General features: G+C 39.6%; 1 protein-coding gene across 5 annotated transcripts in view; it reads right to left on the reverse strand.

Moving 5' to 3' along the window:
* ELAVL4 (ELAV like RNA binding protein 4) overlaps nt 1–23,685 on the reverse strand; it is a 97,575-nt gene that overhangs the window by 71,613 nt on the left and 2,277 nt on the right. The window contains exon 1 of one of the 5 annotated variants that reach the window (XM_004371756.2): nt 23,445–23,561. The exons of 1 other annotated variant lie outside the window; for it this stretch is intronic. In XM_004371756.2, coding sequence (XP_004371813.2) covers nt 23,445–23,561 — 117 coding nt within the window. Of the gene's footprint in view, nt 1–19,899; nt 20,309–20,656; nt 20,923–23,444; nt 23,562–23,685 lie in introns of those variants that run through there. 3 more of the 5 variants (XM_004371758.2, XM_004371759.2, XM_004371757.1) reach the window with 3 other exon arrangements.

A 23,685-nucleotide genomic window follows, 5' to 3' on the forward strand; every position in this document is an offset into this window, starting at 1 on the left:
CCTCAAAGACTGTATCTTCAAAGCCAAGGGTCTTCCATTTTCTGGATAAGGCCGTCTTTCCGGCCTCTGTTTCTGCACCCCCCACATTCCCTTCACCTCCAGTCTCCTCTGTTTTAGCCCTAAATTTGTATTTCATTTTCACATTGGGTCTGACTCTGGCTGAAGTCTGCAGTACCATCTTGAGGTTGGGTCCTATAGAACACTTCCTCCTGTGAGAGTTTCTGTATGTCAAAGACGCACGTGTCAAAGCCAATGTGGGCTCTTAACGCTTTGCTGCGACAACTCTTAGACCTGGGCATGCCTGGCATGTTATTTTTTTAAACAGATGAATGAATAAATGATTATATAATTACTTCCACATCCATTCAATTCAAATCAATGCAAACACTTACTAAGTATCGATTGTATAGCGTAATAGTTATTAAAATAGGCATTAGAGCCTATGAAATCCTGGCTCAGCTGTGTTACCTTGGGCGAGTTTGTTAGCTTCATTATGTCTCAGTTTTCTCAAGTTAACATGGAGCGTATAGATAGGGTAATGCTGATAGAGTTCAGAGTTATTGTTGTTGTTAGGTGCCACTCATAGTGATCCCATGTGACAAAGGAGAACTGTCCCATAGGGTTTTCTATGCCATAATTGCTACAGAAGCAGATCGCCAGGACTTTCTCCCGCAGAGCTGCCAGGTAAGTTTGAACCACCAACCTTTTGGTTCGCAGCTGAGCACTTAATTGTTTCACCACCAGGCGTTTGTAGAATGTAGTAAAGATTCAATGTACTATTATTGTTGGATTTCTGAGTACCATGGCACTTGATCCCTGCCCTATAGGAATTCAGTCTTGGGGAGGGGGTTAGTGGACAGATATGTAAACAAAGTTCCAAAGTGCAGTGAGACAAGTACCATAATTGAATGCCTCCTGCAGTATGTCCTTTTCATGTCTTTGCATATGCCACTCCTCTGCTGAAATGCTTCTTCCACCACCATTGAAACAACTCTGCCATTCTGCATAACTAGAGTCTGTCTTCCTGACGTACACAGTGTCGGGCACCTCCCTTCTCCTCCACGGTGGCACTCACCACTCTCATTCAGTCACCACTAGCCTGCCTGTCTCCCTTGTGACTGGGAGCTCCTTTAGAGTAGTGTCAGAATTTTGGTTGACTTTTTGCCTCCAGCCCTTGTAGCACAGTGGTTAAAGCACTTGGCTGCTAACCAAGAGGTCAGCAGTTCAAACCCACCAGCTGCTCCTTGGGAGAAAGATGTGGCAGCTGCTTCCATAAAGATTTACAGCCTTAGAAACGCTATGTGGCAGTTCTACTCTGTCCTACAAGGTCACTGTGAGTTGGAATCAACTTGACAGCAGTGAGTTTGGTTTGGTTTTGGGTTTTTGCCTCCAGCATGCAGAACACAGAGCCCTGGTGGCACAGTGGTTAAGAGCTACAGCTGCTAACCAAAAGGTTGGCAGTTCGCTCCTTGGAAACCCAATGGGGCAGTTCTACTCTGTCCTGTAAGGTTGCTATGAGTCAGAATCAACTCTACGGCAGTGGGTTTCTGGTTTTGCAGAACACAGAAGAAATTCAGTCAATGCCTGCTGGATGAATTAGTGATCAGAGGCAGGTGCAGGGTGCTTGGAGAATCTGAAGGGAGGGAACGTTGGAGGAGGCTTCCTTTTTTTCCCAACCCACCAGGCTCTGCAGCGTGCTGAGAAAACCACAGGAAGAACGTGTGACTATACTTTCAAATCCTTTTCTTAAGCTTTTCTTCATGCTTCCTGCTCTAATTATTTTAGATGACTGCAGGCATCAAGATCAAAACAAATGTGAACCAGTGGCCAAGGGGGTCAAACGAATTCTGGGAGAATCGCAATACTAACCTGCCACAGGCCACAAGAGGAAGAAAACATTTAGGGCGTCATCCAGTGTTCTGCAGAAAAGGTGCTGCCGAACGCTCAAACAATTGTACTTCTACTCTTAAAAGTGTTTGATGGAATTTTTTTTTTTTTTAAGTAATTTTAAGCCTGCCCATTGCTAAATAACAGAGCCCTGGGATGAGAATAAACCATACCTTTTTCTCACTTTTTTCCCTTAAGATTTTAATATAATTGTATGTAAGAGTATACAGAATGGAGAAGGAACCCTGATGGAGCAACGGTTAAGTGCTCAGCTGCTAACTGAAAGGTTGCCGGTTCAAACCCACTCAGCGGCTCCATGGGAGAAAGACCTGGCAATCTGTTTCCATAGAGATTACAGCCAAGAAAACACTATGGGGTAGTTCTACTCTGTGACACGGGTTCGCTATGAGTCGAAATTGACTTGATGGCACCTAACAACAATAACAATGCACACAATGGAGAGAGGAGATAAAAATACATAAATGTTTGCTTTTATATTCTAAAACTAATGCTTTCCAGTTGCTCACACTAGAGCATCAAGTAAGGTTTATCTACAACTCCAGTTAGTATATTAGCCCTTGACTGAATACTTCTGACCTATGAAAATAATTATATCATAGCTCTCTCTTCAACTTAAAAGTAAACAATTTATAACCAGAAAGTAGCAGACTCAGGAATTGAACTCAGGATGTTAGACTTTAAAGCCCTTTTACCAAGTGTCTCTCTTCACAGAACTTCAGGCCTCTAAGGGCCTGTGACTCTGGGAGTATGGAGCCAACCCAGCTTTGCAGCATAGAGACTGCCTGTTGTAGTCTCTATCATTATTGATTTGGGGCAAATTAAATCTTATTTTCCTCTAGTATCCACAATATATATTTTCAGTTTTGAAACTAGCCGTTCTCCTTTTTGAAGTTTATGCAGAGGGAAGTAGCTTTCATATTTCAGTCTAAAACTTCTCTCCCTGTGAGTCCCACAATAAGTGACTAATATCTAAAATGGACACTGTAGAGGGATTGAACTTTTTTTTTTTTTAATTCTCCTTTCTTAAATGCCTACTGTGCCACTAATTGTGCCAGGCCCCAAGTTCAGCTTTTTACATATGCTGTCTTAATCTTCTAAACAAGCTATGAGGTAAGTATTAGTAGCCCCATTTTATAGATAAGGAAACTGAGGCTCAGACAAGTTAGTGACTTTACCGAGACCCTACCACAAGTTAGTGAGGAAGGAAAAAAAAAAAACCCTCATTTCTCTGACTCCAAAGTCCATGCTCTTAACCACTACTCTGATGGAAATACTCTTATGATAATGCCAATGACTATCTCACCTCCTGGGTCCAGGCTCCAACAGGGAGCCATCAGGAGATTTTGCAGCCTTACTTGACAGGAGTGCCAAAAAATGCTCTGCACCGTCTTTAGCGGAATGATTGGCCAAACACTCCTCCCATCCTTCTTGGGACTTTTATCTCGTTTTCACAGACTCAACTAAAGGGAACTAGAGTGGTGCCTGTCTCTCATAGCCTGGCGACCCGTGGCCTATTTCTGAGTTCTCTATGTTGGGTTTTCCTGAGGCCCAAAACAATTCAATCCAATAGTTCAATTCGCTGTTACTCCAGGGATAATCATCCCACTTCAAGTGCAGGTCAAGCAAGCCTGTCACCCTAAAAGTTAGCAGCTGAACATATGAAGCCCACTCTTTAGGACAGGGTGTTGACTTCCAGCTCGCCAAGCAGAAACAAGACAATGGCTGAACCATTGTGGCCTCACTGCGTATCCACAAATAAGTACCCGTTAGTGCTACTCTCCAATCCATTTTCTCACTGGATTTTTAAAATACCACTTTTCACTATGTGAAATTATAAAATATCACACAATATGTAATATCTATTTATTTACATACTCTATTGTCTGTCTTCCCCCTTTAGAACAAAAGCTCCATGAGGGCAGGGGCTTGTCTTAGTCACCACTGTATCCCCAGCACCTAGAACAGCGCCTGACACATAGCAGGCACTCAACAAATATTTGAAGAATGGGACATAAATTAACATCGTATGATAGTAATACTGATGATGAGCATCATCACTTTATATGGCAAGCACTATTTGAAGTGCTTTATTTACAACAGTCCACCAAATCCTTACAACAACCCTAGTTTACAGATAAAATCAAGGCATAGGAAGGGTGAGTAATTTGCCCAAGATCACAACTGATAAAGCCAGGATTTTAACCCAGGCAATTTGGATCCAGACTCCCTGTTAATAACCAGTAGGCTAATGCATCTCTTCAGTTCATACCTTCGTTTAAGAGATGAGTAATACAAAATGGGAGATAAACATGGGCTTTGGAATCAAACAGACTAGGCTTTGAATCCCAAGTCTGACATTTACTAGCCACGTGACCTGGTGCAAGTTACTTAAGCTACATGGTGCTCTTTCTTCAAAATGGGAATAAAAAATACCCGCTTCCTTGGGTTGTTGTGAGGATTAATGAGATAACCTAAGTAAAATTCTCTCTGCAAAGCCTGACACATACACTATAAAACCTACTGCCGTCGAGTTGATTCCGACTCATAGCGACCCTATACGACAGAGTAGAACTGCCCCATAGGATTTCCAAGGCCGTAAATCTTTAACCGAAGCAGACTGTTACATCTTTCTCCTGCGGAGCTACTGGTGGGTTTGAATCACTGACCTTTAGGTTAGCAGCTGAGTGCTTAGCCACTGTGCCACGAGGGCTCCTACGTAAAGGGTCCCTATCACTGTGATGTATCATCATTAATTGTGTGGTACAGAGGGTAAGTGACATAAAAGAGTCTAGAAGAAAAAAGAATTACTGAGGAATTACAAGCGAGTCACAGTGATCAGGGAAAGTTCCATGTAAATAGACATTCTCAAGATCTTTAGCTGCAAGTATAGAACTGTGTTTGGTGAGCAATAGCGGTGTCATAATCTGCCTTCATGACAAGGGAGCTCTGGGTTCAACAGCCCTCTCATAGGCTAGACATTAACAGGGCATACGACGGGAACCCATTTTATGACAATCCAAGCAACATCCCACTACTCAATAGTTAACAGTTAATTACTAAGTACCTACTAGGTGTCAGGCACAGAGATAAACCAAGATCCAGATTGTTGAGGAGATGGTGAAACATGGACAAATCAACAACTGATTACACAGTGTGGATTACACCAAATCAACAACTGATTACACAGTGTGGATTACACCAAATCAACAACTGATTACACATTGTGGATTACACCAGATCAACAACTGATTACACAGTGTGGATTACACCAGATCAACAACTGATTACACAGTGTGGATTATACCAGATCAACAACTGATTACACAGTGTAGATTATACCAGATCAACAACTGATTACACAGTGTGGATTACACCAGATCAACAACTGATTACACAGTGTGGATTACACCAAATCAACAACTGATTACACAGTGTGGATTACACCAAATCAACAACTGATTACACTAACAATGGAAGAAGGCTGGCAGTATGAACAGAGGAGGCTCCAAATCAGCCTGGGGAGTCAGGGAAGGCTTCCTGGGCGAGTTAGTCCTCCTATTTGTCTCAAGAAGCCAGATGAAAAAAGGCTAAGGGATCTGCTTGAGCAAAGGTATGGAACAGCAAGGTGCAGATCCAGAGTGGAGCAGGGACAGAAGGCAGAGAGCTACAGGATGAGAGGCTGGAGAGGTGGCAGGGGACTGCCGCAGAGGGTCTCCTGGGTCTGGGAATGGCAGCGGGCTTGGTCCTGAGCCACAAACCAATTAAGTACCTTCTCTGAGATCTTATCTCCACTGTGCACCTGTAGTAAATACACTGGTTCCCCATGAAATACAAACAGAACAACACTGAGAGAGAAAAAGAATACATTATTTTTTTAGGCTCACTGCCGAATTTTCTTTGGGGCTCTTTTTTCTTCCTAAGATCACAGACATTTTTAGTACTGGTATAGTTTATCACCACCTCATGATACTGTTCTGCTTTTGTGATCTGAAGTCATTTTAAATTCTGTTCAGCAAATATTACTTTCCCTTCCCCAGCACAGTACCTTGAACAACTTGATACATATTTGTTGAACGCAGCTGGATTCACTGAGCAACTACTATTAACATAACATTGTGCCAACAGGCAAGGCTGGGGCCCGGAGGTAGGAGAAAGATGAAAAGATGAATATCACGGCACCCTTGACCTCAATAAACTTGAGATTCTGACGATGGAAAAGGGACATGTACACGACAATAATACACCTATCTAAAGCAGGCTGTAGGATGTTGCATCGTTCAGGTAGTGGCCTTCGCAGGTCAGTGGGAGTTTGCATCCTACTTCTGACAGCACTTTCACCAGACACTGGTCTCCTCGAGGGCAGGGGGCTGCATCTCTTTACTGTTAAATCCTCAGAGATCACCAAATAGTAAGCACTCAGTAAGTACTTATTAAATGAGTCTACATATTTAATCCTCACAATAACCCTGAGAGGCATTAATTATTTTACAAATGTGGAAACTGAGGCTCAGAGAGGTAAAATGACTTGCTTGAGGTCATAAGGCTAGTAAGTGGGATAGCAAAAATAACAAGATAACAGTAATAATAACAATTATTATTACTTTCCATTGTAAGGAAGCCACTCTCCATTTATAATTCTCTAAACGTTTCTGCTGCAGGATGCTCTTTTCTTACTAGGATGGAAAATGTTCTCTTTGACTGAATGAAACTCAAAGTTTACAATTTGAGTTCTTGAGCTCTGGTCGGCTTTTCTCTGCTGCCAGTTTTAGATGCTCCAAAAGCATTGAATAGCTTTAGGACGAATGGATCTGCCCATGTTGTAAGTAAAGACACCCATACTGCTAGATACAGAACAAAAAATCTAGCACGAAGGTTCCCCAATACTCTCTCCTCTCTCTCCCCAGCCCACCAGGTGGGAATTAATCCAACTTCATTTCAATTCAATAAATCTTTATTGGAATGCATACTATGTACCAGGCACTATTCTCAGTACTTTCAAAATAAAACACACAGTGGAAACTTTCCCTCTGTCCTACCTCCTGTCGCGATTATGTCAAGTCTTAACTTCATGCATAGCAAACCCTCGAGGGCAGAGACTGACTAACCACTTATTTTTGTAGCACGCAGCAGAGCTGTGTACAGTGCTGATACACAGTAAGCATTTTAATATATTTTCACGGAACTGAGTAAATCTTTTAAATTTTGTTCTGGAATCAGACAGACCTGGATTCAAATCCTGGCTGTGTAACCTTAATTTACCTCTTTAAATCTTGGCTAACTCATCCAAAAATTAGGAAAATTAACATTTACCTTTTAAAGTTGTTCTAAGATACCAACAGGATAACAATAATAATAATTATTATGCAACAATAATAATAATTATTATTATTAAAAGGGATAATGTTTATAAGGCACAGTGCCTGACTCATAGTAAGAGATCAAGAAGTGTAAGCTACTCATACTAGTTCTAGTCCCACCTCTAGGTCACCTCCAGTACTTGTCATTATTATTATTACTTTGCAGGTTCACGTAGGTAGCACAGCCAAGGAATGAGGTTTATTAGTTAATAAATATTTTGATCAATAGAGAGTCTGAACATATACCATACAGACACCATTAATTTTCAAAAATTTAGGATACAATGCTACACATTAAATCTAAAATTCTCAGGTCATCTTTTCTTTAATAATTTGGAAGCTACTAGGGATTTTACATTATATATCTGGGGGGAAAAAACTATTATTTTTCCTCTGGATAATCCAGTGCTCACTATCATTTAGAATTGTATTTGTCAAATTTTCTGACCATGATCCACAATAGGAAATACATTTAACACAATAAGTTCATATCATAACTGAGAATATATGTAACTGAAACAAAAGGTTGATGAACTTACTAAGTACCATCCACTGATAACTTCTTTCCTGTTTCATTCCATTCTGTTATCCCATTGTTTTATTTATTCATTTATTTTTAATGATGGTAAAGACTCAGTTAAAATAATCATAGGCAAAACTAGAACCTAGCATTTTACTGACACTGTTACAATGTCTGTTAGAAATGAATCAAAGATATAGTTCAACTGATCCTCCTATCAAGCCATGAAATTATACTAATTTTAGTTGTATATTAATATCAAGAAAGGGAGGCTCAGAAAGGTTACGTGACTTGGGCTCAATAAGCTACCACAAATTTGTGACATATCCAAGAGTCAGTCTTCTAACTCCATAATTCACATTCTTTAAATTAAAAAAAAAACCTACATTATGATAAATCAATTCAATTCAATAAACATTTATTGAGTACCTACTGGAGCCAGATAAGACAGCATTTGACATGATCTCTGCCCTTAAGGCTCACAGACTACCAGGGCAGACAAGTATGTCTCGGTACCTGCACTTGGAACTCTGACGCAGGTACTTTTCTATACTGGAGGAAATAAGCTTATTCCCCACCACCCCATCCTCTCTCCCACCACACATTAACCCACAAAATGAATGCTAGTACCTGTTGGTGTAAGAATGCAGCACACTCCTCTAATGGCACACTCAGGATAAAGTTAATATTTTTCCCCCTACCGCCTTTTTGGTACTGTAAGTCTAAAGGCAAGCAGCTTGGTGGTACAGTGGTTAAGCGCTCGGCTGGTAACCGAAAGGTTCGTAGTTCGAACCTACCAGGGGCTCTGCAGGAGAAAGATGTGGTGGTCTGCTTCTATAAAGATTTACAGCCTTGAAAACCCTATGGGGCAGTTCTACTCTGTCCTATAGGGTCCCTATCAGTCAGAATCGACTCAACAGCAACTGGTTTGATTTTTTTTTTTGAACCCTAAAGGTAGTCTGCAATGTGACTTCACCAATGAGCATCATCATCAAAGCATCACATTATGACTAGAAGAGCGCTCTCATCCTGATTTAGACTAAATAACCAATATTGAATTTAGAAGCATCTTTAGGGTGATTTCAACTTCTGAGAAATGACTCAATAACGACAGGTCCTAGACCCTGCAAAACAAACAAACTAATTCTAAGCAAACTGATTTAAGACATTCCGTAGCTATCAATTCAAATAAATTTCAAAACACCTTACCTGAACAGTTAAAATTCTTCCAAAACCATAGCTTTTACCTGTCTCTGTAGCTTGATCTTTACACATTCTATGCTGCATTCATACCAGGCTACTTATCATTCCTTAAGCAAGCCCTGTAAGTTCCCATCTCCATGCCTTTACTCATACGATTCCCTTCAAGTGAGAGCCCCTTTTCTCCTAGTTTTTCTGCCTATCCATTTTCCTGGATCCACTCAAATGGTTTCCTCCATGAAGTGTTGTCTTGTTCCCCCAGCAGGAATTTATGTCTCTCTCTTCTGTATATCTTACTTCCTCTGCTGAGACACTTTTCAATTCTGCCTGTTACTGTCCTTACTCACTATATTAGAATGTTTAAAATATTGCAATATTTCCAGAGGCACCTAGAATGCGGCTTATATGCAACAGACAGCATATATTTGCTGATCCCACACTGAAAAATTTGATCAAGAGAAGGAATTATCTTTTTTTTTTCCCTAGAAGTAAACTTTGACGAACCTGAACATAGTCCCAAACATTCTGGAGCTAGGATTTCCGATATTACTAGGTATGTAACCTTAGGCAAGCGAATGACAAGGCAGGAAGGGACAGGAGAAATGGACAGATGGAAACGGGGTAAAGAGGAGAGTGTTGACACATCATAGGGATTGAAACCAATATCACAAAACAATTTGCGTATAAACTGTTGAATGAGAAACTAATTTGCTCTGTAAACTTTCATCTAAAGCACAGTTAAAAAAAAAAAAAAAAAAAAGGAGGCGTGCTTAACAGTACCTGCTCTAACTATATTAAAAGGATAAACTGACACCATAGGCCAAAAATTATACAAAGCTAAGTGAATATGAGAGATGATCTCCATGGTCACAGATTTGCTGGGAACATCTGAAGTTCTAAAATGCAAACTTCCTCCTCTGTTCTTGGAAAATGGACACAAACTGATAGTTCAGGAAGAATACTATTAAGATTATACCAACTGTGAGCTCAAGTCTCCAAAATTCACTAACTGGAGACTTGTTTAAGAGTTTTTACTAAAGCTCTTCTAAGCTCAAAGTCTTTTTTCTTCTTGTGGAAAACCTTAGACCAGAGGTGTAAGTAGGAAGGACTGGCTTAAATATGGATGAATTTTCCATTATTAAATTAATACAAACACTTATCTAGCAAGAAGGTCCTAGGAAAATCTCACATGTCCCCTATCCTGCTCAAATCACTCACTCAAACATCTCTTTTTGGTCCTTCATTAATAGCGATGTTTCTAGGCTAAAATATGGAGAAGTATCTTCTCCCCAACCCTTTCCATAGACACCCCCTTTTATCCATAGACATATTTCTGCCCAGAGAGCTTGCACATTACATACAAGGCTGTGTACAAAATCTTTAGAAGACTCTTGGTGACGCCTTGAAATAGATTCACATGGGAAAGAAAAATTCTACTGTCTGTGTTTCACAGTAAAGTGTATTATTTTTTAAAAGTATAAAAACAAACAAACAGAAAACCCAAACTCATTGCCGTGGAGTCAATTCCAGTTGATAGCGACCCTATAGGATAGAGTAGAACTGCCAGATAGGGTTACCGAGGCTGTAATCTTTACAGAAGTGGACTGCCACATCTTTCTCCCAAGGAGCAGCCTGGTGGGTTCCAGCCACCGACTTTTTCATTAGCAGCTCAGTTCTTTAACCATCGTGCCACCAGAGCTCCTTCTAAAAAGCATAAAACTAAAACAAACAAACAAACAAACGCACTGCTGTCAAGTTGATTCTGACTCATAGCAAGCCCTGCAAAATGGGACTTGGAAGATCTATCGATTTATAACCCCTGCCCCTAGTTTTAAAGATTAAATCAGAGGAAAGAAAATGACTCCCCTCACAATCTTCCCATGATCATATGAAGTGGAATTCAAAACCCATGGCATTAAAACAATGTTCTAAGATTGTGTTTTCAGTTCAAGTCTTGAACCCCTTCAGGGACTACTTGTATTATTTCTCTGTCCTCACTGATGACAGCAACAGGTCCCAATTTAAAACAATTTGTGAATTTATTTAACGTACCTATTAATTCCCCCCTTCAGAGCCTTGGAATAAAGGTATAAAATTAGGCTTAACCTAACACCAGTCCCGACACCACCCACTACCCGTTGCCAAGTGTGTATGATCGACAACTACAGCAAGGCCTTCGTGGTGAATTTCCTTCTTCCCCGCTTTTCCCCTGTGGTCATGGCTGACTTCAAGTGGGAGGGTAATAAATTGAGGGCCAGAATTCTGCTCACATCTTGCACACCTCTTCAGTCAATCTGATCACTTCTAGAGCTGTTTGCACTGCCAAAGCCATCCATCATCCTGCCCCACCAAGCAGGAGGAGGAAAACTGACGGCAAGTTAGAAAAATCTCATTAAACCACTTTTTGCCTTAACCTCTTCACCATTCCTTGAGAAACAGAACTTCAGAATTCAGTCTATTGGGAAAACAAGAGGGATAGAGAACAAAAAAGCTGACATGGTAAAGGGGAATATATAGCTCCAATATAAGTTGCTTTGGGGGCAAAAATCAAATAACACAGGTTACAATATATACATCAGATAGCAAAGGTGGAACCATATCAATTAACCTCAAGCCAATTTATTTATTTTTCCTGGTTCACTTCTAAATTTCCTAAAGGCTTTTCATGAAATAAAAAAATAGCACCAGTTAAAATGAATTTTATGTTCGCCTTTTTTCTTCTTTTTTTTAACTACTAAATCCCATGTTAATTATAATTCCAAAGGAGATCCTGGATGTATCTTGCAAAGCCCCAGGGGGATGAAGAAAACCTAATAAAGCCACACAATTCTAGGGAAGAACCAAGGGCTTGTATATGTGAAAAACAAAACAAAACACTGTGTCACCTCATTTGATTGCTGGGGAGAGAAAGGAAGCTATGAGGACAACAAGCAATGCACTTCTCTCCCAGGAATCTGGGGAATGGGCCTCCTCCTGTAGAAGGACCTTTGCCAAGGGACAGAAAGACTAACTAAAGAGACCTAAGGTCCTCTAAGTACCTTCAATTTTCAGGTCATGCATATGTCTGGTCTTTTAAATATTGTTTGTCACCTGATCCTCATAGAAACCCTGTGACCCAGGCATTATTACCATCCCCATTTTAAAGATGAGAAAACTGAGGCTCAGAAAGTTGAGCCATTCAAAATGACTCAACTATTAATTGGAAAAGTCAGGACTCTAACCCAGGTCCACCTGATTCCGTGATTACCAGATCATCTGCAGCGAACAATTTCACATTTTTTCACCACGTCAAAGATTCTGCTCCTAGGTATGGCTGGAATCTCTCTCTCTCCCAAACCCACCGCACCTTCCTACACAATCAAAGCCTCTTTTCAAATTTACAATCCCTGACAGGGCAGATTACTCAGTAAGCTAGATAGGCACGGGCTTACTTGTGCTTATTTATTAATCTGTAGTGCACAATTTTGCATGGGTTTCATGTGCACTACAGATTAGTAAGTAAGCACAAGTAAGCCTGTGCTTACCTTGCTTACTGGGTAATCCGTCCCCGCTGAGGCACACCATGACCGTCCTCTGAGGCCTGAGGTAAGGTAGCCTAGTGGTTCCATGGTCTCTAAGCTGGCTTCTCCAACAAAGACATGATAACACTGGTATCCGAGAAAAAAACTAATCTAATTTTCCTATATGTGTACAAATCAATGTAATATGTTTTTAGCTCCATGTGCACACTGGCCCTCTGGGTCCTAATCACAATAACCAGGTTGATTTCAGGACTGGAACTTTTTCCACTACAGAGGCGATTAAAACATAATCAAGCTAGAAAGTTATCCTCCCCCAAAGCCACCTAAAACAGAGCAACTCCAAAATAAAATCAATTTACATATTTTAGCCCAAATTAAAAAGTAAAAGCTAAGAATTCCCTTTTAATATCCTGAATAATAAACGCACATTTATGTAAAGCTTCCTTTGGGGAACGGTTACTACGAGGACAACTTTCCCTATATTATTTATAAATATCACTTTTGTTTTGGTGTTACAGTAAGAATCTGGACTTGCGGGAATTGTACTGCCTGTACCCAGTGCATCAAAAGAGATAATTAATATTGAAGACATGGTACAATATCCAGAATTTCAGATGACATTGGCTGCATTACAAAAAGTAACATAAGATGGGATGAGTTAAATCTGGTCAAAATCACAAATTGCAGGGACTTAGTCACTTACTCCATTTTAAGTACGCATGAAAGTTTCATTACTATAGATTGCAAGTTCTCATCCTTTCCACTACAGACCTTTAAATAGCACTTGGAACTAAAGTTTATCATTAGAGCTGTATTTACTACTGCTGCATCTTCAAAGGGGGCACTTGGGAAAAAAAGTTCAACTCAGCCTGTTACTTTTCCATATACAAATTAGAAACCAAAACTCTACAGTGTTTCAACCAGCAGCTTATGAAAAGACAGACTACTTGACAAGTCATTATTGGCACACCCCAGGGCACACCTGGGGTCATTGCTATCTATACCATACATGTGCATGCGTGTGCACACACACACATTCACGTGCAAGCACACATTGCATGCAATACCTAGGTGTGTATAACAAAGCAACTCTATGATTTCTGCTCTACTAGCAAACTTCTAGTTTGCATGGGAGCATGCCAAGAGGGTCACTAACTGCTCAGGAAGGTAACACAGGAACAGATATTTAAGGAGTCATCTCTGTCAGAAGCAAGGCATTTGTATTTTTGTGAAATTAACAAGTTCCAGCCAAGTTCCACAGGCAGCTGATGGAAAGACAAGTTCCTGACAACTGTCCAAATTTTACTTCTTCCTGAGAGAAAATATCTGGATACACAGAACCTTACAGACAACAATGTGCAGAATATCTTTTATTTCTATCTTTTGGAGTCATACCTAGACTCTTACAAATATAAAAGGAAAAACTTTCATGTACTTGAACGTTTCAGCAAACATTTTCTCAAAATTTAAAACAAACTTTATTGTATAACATACAATCTTAAAATCCCTCGCCCCTACTTTATCCCCAGTCACAGGGACTTATCCTCTAATTGTGTCTTTTGATGAGTAGCAAAAGAAAAAGAAAAGGTGACCTTGAATTCCATGTTCCAAAGAAATGCACATAGTAAGCCCCTAAAAAATGATGGGCTACCCTCTACTATGAACACTGTTGGCTAAACAACATCAAGGGCTGGTTGTTACAAGACAGTAGGCAACAACAGAAGGTACTGATTTATAGAAAGAACAGGAGAAGATTCAGTGCCACAAACTGCAAAACAAGAGGAAACCTCCTTCTCACCATACTGTGGTGTGTTTTTCAGAATCCACCATCTTGGCTGGAATTGTTTCTCTGCTTCCCCATATTCTGCAAGAAGAACTAAACTTCTTATAGAAAAAAAATATGAATTACATTTTTGTAGTTTAAAATAAATACTTTAAAAATTAAATTCAAGTTTAAATGTTATTTTTCAAGCTAAGAGTCCAAGGGAAGTTATTTTCAGAACAGACCTATGACTTTTAATTTTTTTCTTTTAAGTCACATATGCTAGTTTTGCATTTTACTTTCGTGGTTAAAAATAAAGCTTTCAAAAACAAACAAACAAACACAACAATTACACTGACCTTATTTCTTCAACATTTTCAATGTTTTCTCAACCAAAATTTATTTAAAAGTTTCGTTTATGGCTCTCAGCATTTCTTGATCCTTGCAGATTACCTTCCTTATTGAAGGGGGGAAATATCTCTAGTGTTAGACGCAGTAAGGATCTGAATATCAAATCTCCCAAAAGCAAAAACCATCAGTCTTAAAACGGCCCAGGCAAAGGCAGAATCTCATAGCAGATAAAGAGAGAGAGAGATGCAGCACCAGCTTATTAGGAGCACTGACATTGCAGAAGTTATCTCTTAATGAATGTACAAGGCACAGCATAAATATTACCATTAAGCAGAGTGGATGTGAACATCCAAACCCAGTTAGCTGGCTGACTGCTTTCTTATTTTTTGTTCTTTTGTAACAATTCCATTTCCAAAGTGCTTGATTCCCAACACTGATGCTCCAAAGCTATTGTGAACACACTGCCTGAATACTTAATGAAGTAAACAACAAACAAAATGGATCATCTTTGGTGCCCTCAGCTGGCATCCCAAACTGGATATAATTAAAGGTGTGAACAAGCAAGCAAGGAAGTAATGAACCTGCAAAGTCAAGGTTCTGAGAAATGATCGGGCATCCTGCACTGCACCAGTTCAAATTTGTCACTCATTATCTCCCATACCAGCAAGGAGCAGATCCACATGTTGGGACCCTTCACCACTCTTGTCCTCCAGCTTTTTTTTCTTTCCATTTCTAGATAGCTAAGTTAAGACAATTACTGCTTGTGACAACTCTCACCCACCCACACCCACAGATACCCTTTTTTTTTTTTTTGCCCTTAAAAGCTGCTAACATATAAAGGCCTTCTACCACTAAAATATGCTGAGATTTCAAAAATACAAAAATGTTCCTAAAACAGACACATAAAAACTCAAAAAACAAAGCCCACAATGTTAACACAACCACCCTACTTCCTCCTTGTGTTTACTAATGGTTGAAAGGTAGGTTCAGACGCCCCCAAAGACAAAACACATATTTTAATTTGAACTCAACCATTTCATTGAAAGGGCGACTTCTAGCTCTCATATATTGTTATGGATTTGCACAACATTTATAGTTTCTCGAGGGAAAGGCATTTGGCTCTAATGGAAGTCGGCAAGGTCTGCACTTTTTCTTTTTTTTCAGCCTCAATGCTTGAAGTTTTGTATTTTTCTAATAAGAAAAGAACTGGAGTGCACGAGGAAGAGAAGCCACTTCTTATGGGAAGTCAGCCCATTTTGATCTTCTTTCCATCTATATATGTGCACATGTCCTTGAAAGTAAGTGTACACACACATTTGGTAATACCAAATAAGGAAAGCCTAAGACAGGTGCAGAAATCCAGAAACACACACACTTATACTCCTACACACACACAGATTCTCTCTCCTTTCCCTCTCTCTGGCTCACACACACGCACACACACACACACTACTTCCCATATATTTATCAAATGAATGGGGGAAAGGATAGTAGGCAATAAAAGGTTGACTTCGCTTTCAAAACGGGAATTGGCCAATTTCGTGCAACATGGTCCATAGACTAGAAAATAGTACGATATAAGCTTTAGAATGTTCATGTCTCTTCCTATCCCCCAAACTCCCAATGACATTGGAAGAAAAATACTGCATTGCAGCATTTGCCAGCGCATAACCGTGTGTCTAGTATCCGCTGGCCAGCTCGCCAACAAATGTACATATTAAGTGTCCAGCATATAAATTAAACGCCTGGTGGCCACAGATTATTGGAACTGATGAAGAATTTGTCAAGGCCAAAGTACCCCTGTCCATCTACAATGACCTCTATCAAGACCACCATTCCTTACTTGCAGTATGCACTGATAATTTGTTTCAGGGTTTTTTTTTTTTAATTTAAATAAGGCATTAAGATGACAAGGGCTAACTGAAGCAGCATATCTCCTCATGGAAGGAACAGTATTTGGTCCACATACAGGAAGAAAACCTGGAAATTCCACCCACAATAAGGAGATAAGTATAAAGGGAAGAAATCGAATCAAAGGAAAGAACTTACCCTAAGGAAACCCTTTCATTGTCCATAGTAACCCTAAGTTGGGAAAATAAGTCAATTCATTCTCAATTCTTTTCGAGATATTAAACACGCACACAAAGCACCATTCATGCAATAACTTCTCGACTTGAAATCTCAAACACATTATCCCCAATAGAAATGCTAAGTTTAAAATATCTGAAGTCTAATGTGTCCCAAACCCTATTTCAAGACTGAGTTTAGAACCACAACGCAACTCATACCTCGTTTTCTCTTTCTTTTTTAAAGTATTCGACTGTTACTACCTCACAGCAAATGGCTCTCCTAACAAAATCCCTGAATATTCAAAGGGCCAAGGAAGGGCTTTAGGGAGAGAAAAAAGTTTTAAAGCTTTGTGCAAACTATCAGTCAGAAGCAAGCCCATCTATATCTGGCCAGGAGAATAACTTAAATGAATGGCAGTTAAGAATGAATGGGACTGAGATCACGAATGAATGCTTAAGTTATTTGTTAGGTTTTTTTAAATGAGATATTAAAATTGCTCTGTAAATAACTGCTTTGCAAAGCAATTTTCAGCTATCTTTCCCACCTATGTCCATTTTACACTTCCAAAAATTTAAATATTAAATTATTTCGCCATAGTATTACTAAACGATACATGGACATTCTGGTCATTAAAACTGAGATGTAATCAGGTTGCTTTTTGCAGAAATATCTTCAATCAGATTTTCATTTCTTAATAAATGCACACTCAGCCTTGTGCTCCCACAAAGGCACAAACACCTCCACATGCAGATAGGAGGCATTAATAGTTTTAAAACAAAGAAGCAAGAAAGGTCAGCAGTAGAACCACATGTCTTTTTTACAACCCAAGCCAAAATGACAGTTCTTAGGAAATTATTTCCCCTAACTAAAATTATCAAAAAAAATTCTCGGAAAATTAAAAAAAAAAAACAAGAAACTATATTAGGGATAGTCAAAGAAACTGTTCTATTTTCAAAGGCGACATATGTTTATACATTCAAAATATACGACAGCAAGGTTCAAATGTTGACAAAAATAAGTAAGTTTATTTATTTTTACCTCAAGAATCAAAACAAATAAAAAATTTCCCCCTAATAAGAAGACAAAGCAAAAAGAAGCATCTACAAAGAAAATGGAATGGGGGGGGGGGTAGGTGGAGAGTTGCCATGGGGAGGGTAAAAATTGAGAGTACTTTCAATAAAACCTGTTATACTTCCTAACCTTTTAACATATTTCAATGTTTTTTTAATCTCTCATTTTGGGGCTTAAAATTAGCTACTGATTGTGTATCTATTTTGTCTCCCAGGAAGAAACCATAGCAGATCACCGTTTCAGTTGTTTTTATGCTATCTCCTATTCACCGGAGTACTATACCTTTCAGACCTTCGGGTACCCATCATCATGGGAAAAAGAGATTACTAGTAAAGCACACTTAGAAAAAAAGAGAGAGATGCCTTTTACCCAGTGCATGCATGGGTCCCAGACGTTCAGATACACTAAAAAAACAAAACAAAACAAAACAAAACAAAAAAAACCCAGCTTTTCACTCAGTTTATGCCAAGATCAGAACCAGGACCAAATGCCGAACAGAAGAAGGCAGTGGTTGTGAGGGTGCAGCCTGATGGATCCTGTGTCTGGAGACATGGGGAGGAGGGAAGTGAAGCAAAAGGCAAGAGTATAGCTCTTCATTTATTTTTTCTTAAAGTAATTTCTACTCAGCATATAAAATGAGAGATGCAATTAACTCCCCAGAACGCTAGTATCAACATCTGATTTAGTAAAAATACCAGGATCACCTAACACAAAATCATCGCTTAGGGTAAATCTATTCTACTTATATTTCTCCTATAGATATTTGTTAGAAATGTCTAAGAAATAATATGCAGAACCTATCAGCTGTGGGAGTTCACTATTATGCTTCCGTCAACTTCATTCAATATAATTTACATTTTTTTCAGATGGCCTCATAGGAATCCTTGCGATTTTTTGCACGTACAATTTCACAGCGGGGGAAAAGGGGGGAAGAAAAAAAAGCAAGATTCCCTACCCTCCCTTCCCCCCTCCTTCTCTCTGTTTTTTAAATAAAAAAAAAAGGGGGGGGGAGACGGGACAGATGCTTAAAAATAGATTTCTAAAAATCACTGTAAACCAGAGTCAGAAATGTAATTAACACCTATTTATAAAGAATAATTAAAGTTGGGCCAGCCACAAAGAACGGCAGAGATAATCGAGGTCCTGTCCCCCCCCCCCCATTTTTTTTACACTGTTTGCAGTGTGTTCTCATGATAGCCACCTGCTCCCTACTCGGCTTCTCCTCTGTTCGTTTCCCCGGCAACCTTTCATTGGGTTTTCCTCCCAGCTATCGCTTTCAGTTGGGCTGCTCGGTCTAATCTTATTTGTTTTACACCCATCAAAACAAGCAGCCAGACAAAGGCAATCGTCTAAGAATGGGGAAAAGACCACAGCTTTGTTATAACATCTATGCAGAGTGAAAAGTCCTCCACGGCTTTTCTAGCGAAAAATGAGCGAGATGGGTATGAATTTACAGCCTACCCTCATAATCCAGCTCTGAAACCCTGTGAAAGCTATTGCCTGCTGAAAATTCAAAGTCAAAGTGGACACTCATGGCATCTGATTGTGCCATTTTGTGCCAACATCAGGCGACAGGAGTGGTACTCAAGGAGTTTCCCTGCTTCTTTTTTCAGAAAAAGATGATGCTAAAAATAGATTTACTACTTTGTCAGAAAGGTTTTCCACTTCCCCTTTCACATCCAAAAGTCTTGTTTCACAATTTCATCTGTTGGTACTGAATCTCACCTCCTCCACCCCTCATTCCAGCCTTCCCCATCACTCTTAGCACGAGACTGAAAAAGAAACGTGCCTTTAACTTGAACAGTCGTGTAATTCACTCGAAGGCTCACAGAGGCGGTGGACACGGCAGCCAACAGTGACGGTGACATTGTGATTGTCAAAAAAGACACCAACCTTGCTTGGCTAAAATGTGTGCTCAGTGGAAGAGGCAGTGTGTGTGTGCTGTGTGTGCATGCAGTGCCATTACACTTGGAGATAAATTCTGGTTTTCAGAAAAGAGAAATACTAATAAACACACATACACAAACGATCTGCACAATGATTTACGATGCACAGTCCACCATCCTTACAGACATACACACCCACCCACCCACCCACCCACGGCTGGAACCTCCAAGCTGCCTTCCTCTTTTCACTTACCATCTTCAAGCCATTCCACTCCATCTGTGATAAGAAGAAGATGGACCCTCACACAGTGTGTCAAAAGCGGAAAGGAACGTTATGTAAAAGCTGACATTCCTTCTTACAGAGCTGCTGCCCAGAGAAGGAAGCAACAACTCAACACGCCAGGCACCGCTACACATACAAGCCGCCTCCTCTTTTTTATGAGGTCATGACAGGAAACTCTTTGAAATACAAGATGCAGCATTTACTGAAGCCCAAATAAATCACTCTCTTTGCCGTTTTGACTGCGCAGTCCCCCGAAACACAACTGCCCATCTCAACGTTCAGTATCCAGGAGCTGCCTCTCGAGGTTTAAATTTCCAGCACGTAAATGGAGAGATTCCTAACCCTGCTGCATCCACCCCCAGCCCCACAAAACCCAGGCACGTAGACAAACCTTCTCTCCCTTCCAAAAAGAAAGCCTTCTTTTGCCATTTTGGTTTCATGTAATAAAACCTCTTTCAACAAACCAGCAATTATTTCAGCCCACCCCCCTTTGCCTTTATTTAGAAGGGAAAATTGACAACGACCTTTTAAAAATGACATTCTCTCTCCCCACTGCTTTTCAATAAAAGGACCTACCCGCACTCCCTACACAAAAGAGATAGTAAATGTAGGAACCAAAGAGCAGCAGAGAACTAAACTCTTGTGCAAGCATAAGACTGGTCAAGGTGTAGATGCTTTCTTCCCTCCAGCAACACAAACAACGGATTATAAATCTAGTCATACCTACCATAACCATTCTTATTGGCAAATATTGGGTCTTGCAGAGCTTCGACTCTTCTCTTAAAATTTGCAAAGGTTTCAGAATATATTTTTAAATGACTATTATTATTATAATATTTTTAAAGATCCACAAAACACAGTGTGGATGATTGTAAAGTAAATTATTTTAGGGGGTGGGGGAGACAGAAAGGAAAAAAAAAAAGAAAGAAAAGGAGCAGTGAGCTGAAACCCCCGATTCTAGGATGTAGATAAGAACAACTGAACAGAGCCTTGCTGAAATTGGCTCGAAGCTTCCCCTTTTTACATCCATTTATGGGACCATCTGTCAGCCAAAGCCAGGATCTGATTGGCTGGGGAAACGAAGGGAGGCGTTGCAACATCAGGTGCTATTTAAATTAGCTACTGCCAGATTGACGATGTTAATGATTTGGTGACCTCTACAACAACAGAGACCAGATTTCTGAACTGCTTCTTGTGTCTGGTAATTAAGGCCCGGCTGAAGCAACAACAGCCATACTTGTATTTTTACCTTTTCCCTCCTCCAGCTCAAAAGTACTGTAACAACTGCAGGTCACTGGCGGCTTGCAAACCTCAACGGTGGGAGTGTCCTCCCTTTCCCACGTCCTGAGGGTTGCACCATCCCACCCCTCAGATGGAGGGCTTTTCCCAGTAGAGAATATTTTCAGCCACCTTATCTTTCTCGACAGTTGCTTTCTAGCGAAATGCATATTTAATGATCTGCCTCTAGGCTTAAAGATACAACAAAAGCACTTTAATGTGCCAATACATCTACATTTTAACTTTATTTCCCAATATTGCTGATTTTTAGTAAGTAATGCTCCTTCTGCAGCTAATATTAGCCAACGTTTCAAAAAGAAGCAAGTATGAGATTGCATTTGCTCTGTGAACTAGATTCATACAAGTTCGCTTTGGAAAACTATTTCCTAGTAAACAAAAAAGAAAAAAGCGGGGGTGGGGGTGTATGTGGGGGCAGCTGTCAGCCTCTACCTTTCTGCCTTCTGTCTTAGCTTTTCAAAACAGAGAATGATGAATGATTTATTTAAATGAAATTATTTCTCAACTTGGATAGGGACACGATTTGAATTTTTTAAAAATCCACTAAAATACATTTCCCTTTACTTATCCTACTGCTATAGAGAAAGGTGAAGCACACTTTTGACAATCGCCTCATAATCTGAACAGAAAGCTCATCTTGCTTAACTGAATGAGTGATTTTGCTTCTTTCCTTCAAAGCATGCCTTTCTTCCCCCCTTTGGCCTCTTAAAAGACTTTCAAAGAGACATTATGTGTATGATGATATACATTTTGTCTGCCTATGTTATACATTTCATAACCTCTATGCTACCAAGCCTTCATAGTATATGTTTTGTTCTGGTTTGGTTTTTTTAAGTGGCTTACCTGAGGTGTTTATGATTTACACCTATCCAAAAGGCTACAACTTATCTCTATTTATTTAATTCATAATTTAATCAATTTGTTCCCCAAAATATACAGAGGTAACAAATATTACCAAAGACACAATTCAACATAATATTTGCTCTTTGGCTGGAATTGACAGTGAGACAGGATTAGGCAGAGCAGAAATACAGGCCGAAAAATATGCTACACTTCTGGGCTTCAAGGTCCAAGAATAAATGGGGCTGTGAAAAATTATTACAAAAGAAAATAATCTTTAAATTAAAAAAAATTAAACTTATTTTCTGTTCAAGCTAGTATTTCACGCACATACACATATACACACACTTTAAAAAATACGGATACACCATAAAATGTTTTGGGTATACTGCATGAACTCAATAAAAATAAATTCAGCTATTATAAATGAAAATAAATGAAATAGAAAAGTAGAAATGTTAAAAATATAACCACTTCAAGGGGAATATTACTGAATTAAGTAAACTTTTAAAATAATTTTTTTAACAAATGTACAAAGAGTCCTATGAGTCACAATAGTTCTACAGCCCTGTTGTGCTGTGTACTAAGGATGAATTCACAGGTTAAGTGTTGTAAATGGCTCAACATATGTACACAAGGCAAGTACGTGTGCCCCAAATCAACAACAGAAACTCTGAGTGCGATCTCACCAATATCAAAATATTGTGAAAAGTAAGTATTAGCACAATACTGACAAACATACAAATAAAAACAGCTCACTTGGAACAAAATTTTACTTTGTATTTCTCTGGAGGTTGATAAAAATAAAAGATGGAATTAAAAAAACCCTTTTCTAACATCCATCCTAACCTCAGCACGCTTAGTGAGCCATAAATTAACATTAGGTATATCAAAAGATATTCTGGCCACTTTTCCAAACTAGTAACTGTATATTACAGTATAAATAATAAGCTGTTTTTTCCTAGGCTAAAAAATCCATGTACTTTGTATATTGATCGCTCCTCCAAAAACCTCCACTCACTTGGATTCCTCAAACAAACACACAAATGTCCTCAGAGGCCTTTTCTCTAAAGACAAAAGCAGAATCCTATTGTCGGGAAAAGTCAACCTTATTATCGCATTTCCAATAGTACCATTCATCTTTCAGAGTGAGGGGCTGACCGCTACATTAGTGGTGTGACATCTGTAAAGCAACAGATTCTCAATATATTATCTCAAGAATCAGGCAGGCGAGTCTCGCAGTCATGCATGATTTTTTTTTTTTCTGCCACAATCCTCCACCACCACAGAAAGAAACTTGTTTCACTCAAGCAGCTAAGGCAACCTAAAAATCATATCCCAGAGCTGTGGGGCTGTCAGCGCCGCTGTATTCCTCTTACCATAAATGAGCAGTTTCTTGACTCATTAATAACAATTTCCCTTAAAAGAAGTAATCTCATATCAGTCAGCCCCTCGCCACCATGCACACATCCCAAAGGTTGCAGATATCTCAGCATCAGTCGCCGGCAGCCAGCTTTCCCATACAGAGTCCAGATGGACTGTACCAGAAGCCAATTCAGCGTTAATAACTACCTACTCCGTGCAGTGGAGAAGCCTTACGTGGCACAATGGGCTAGGAAA

Source organism: Trichechus manatus, unplaced genomic scaffold (genome assembly GCF_000243295.1).
Source record: "Trichechus manatus latirostris isolate Lorelei unplaced genomic scaffold, TriManLat1.0 scaffold00015, whole genome shotgun sequence".
NCBI classification, from domain to species: domain Eukaryota; kingdom Metazoa; phylum Chordata; class Mammalia; order Sirenia; family Trichechidae; genus Trichechus; species Trichechus manatus.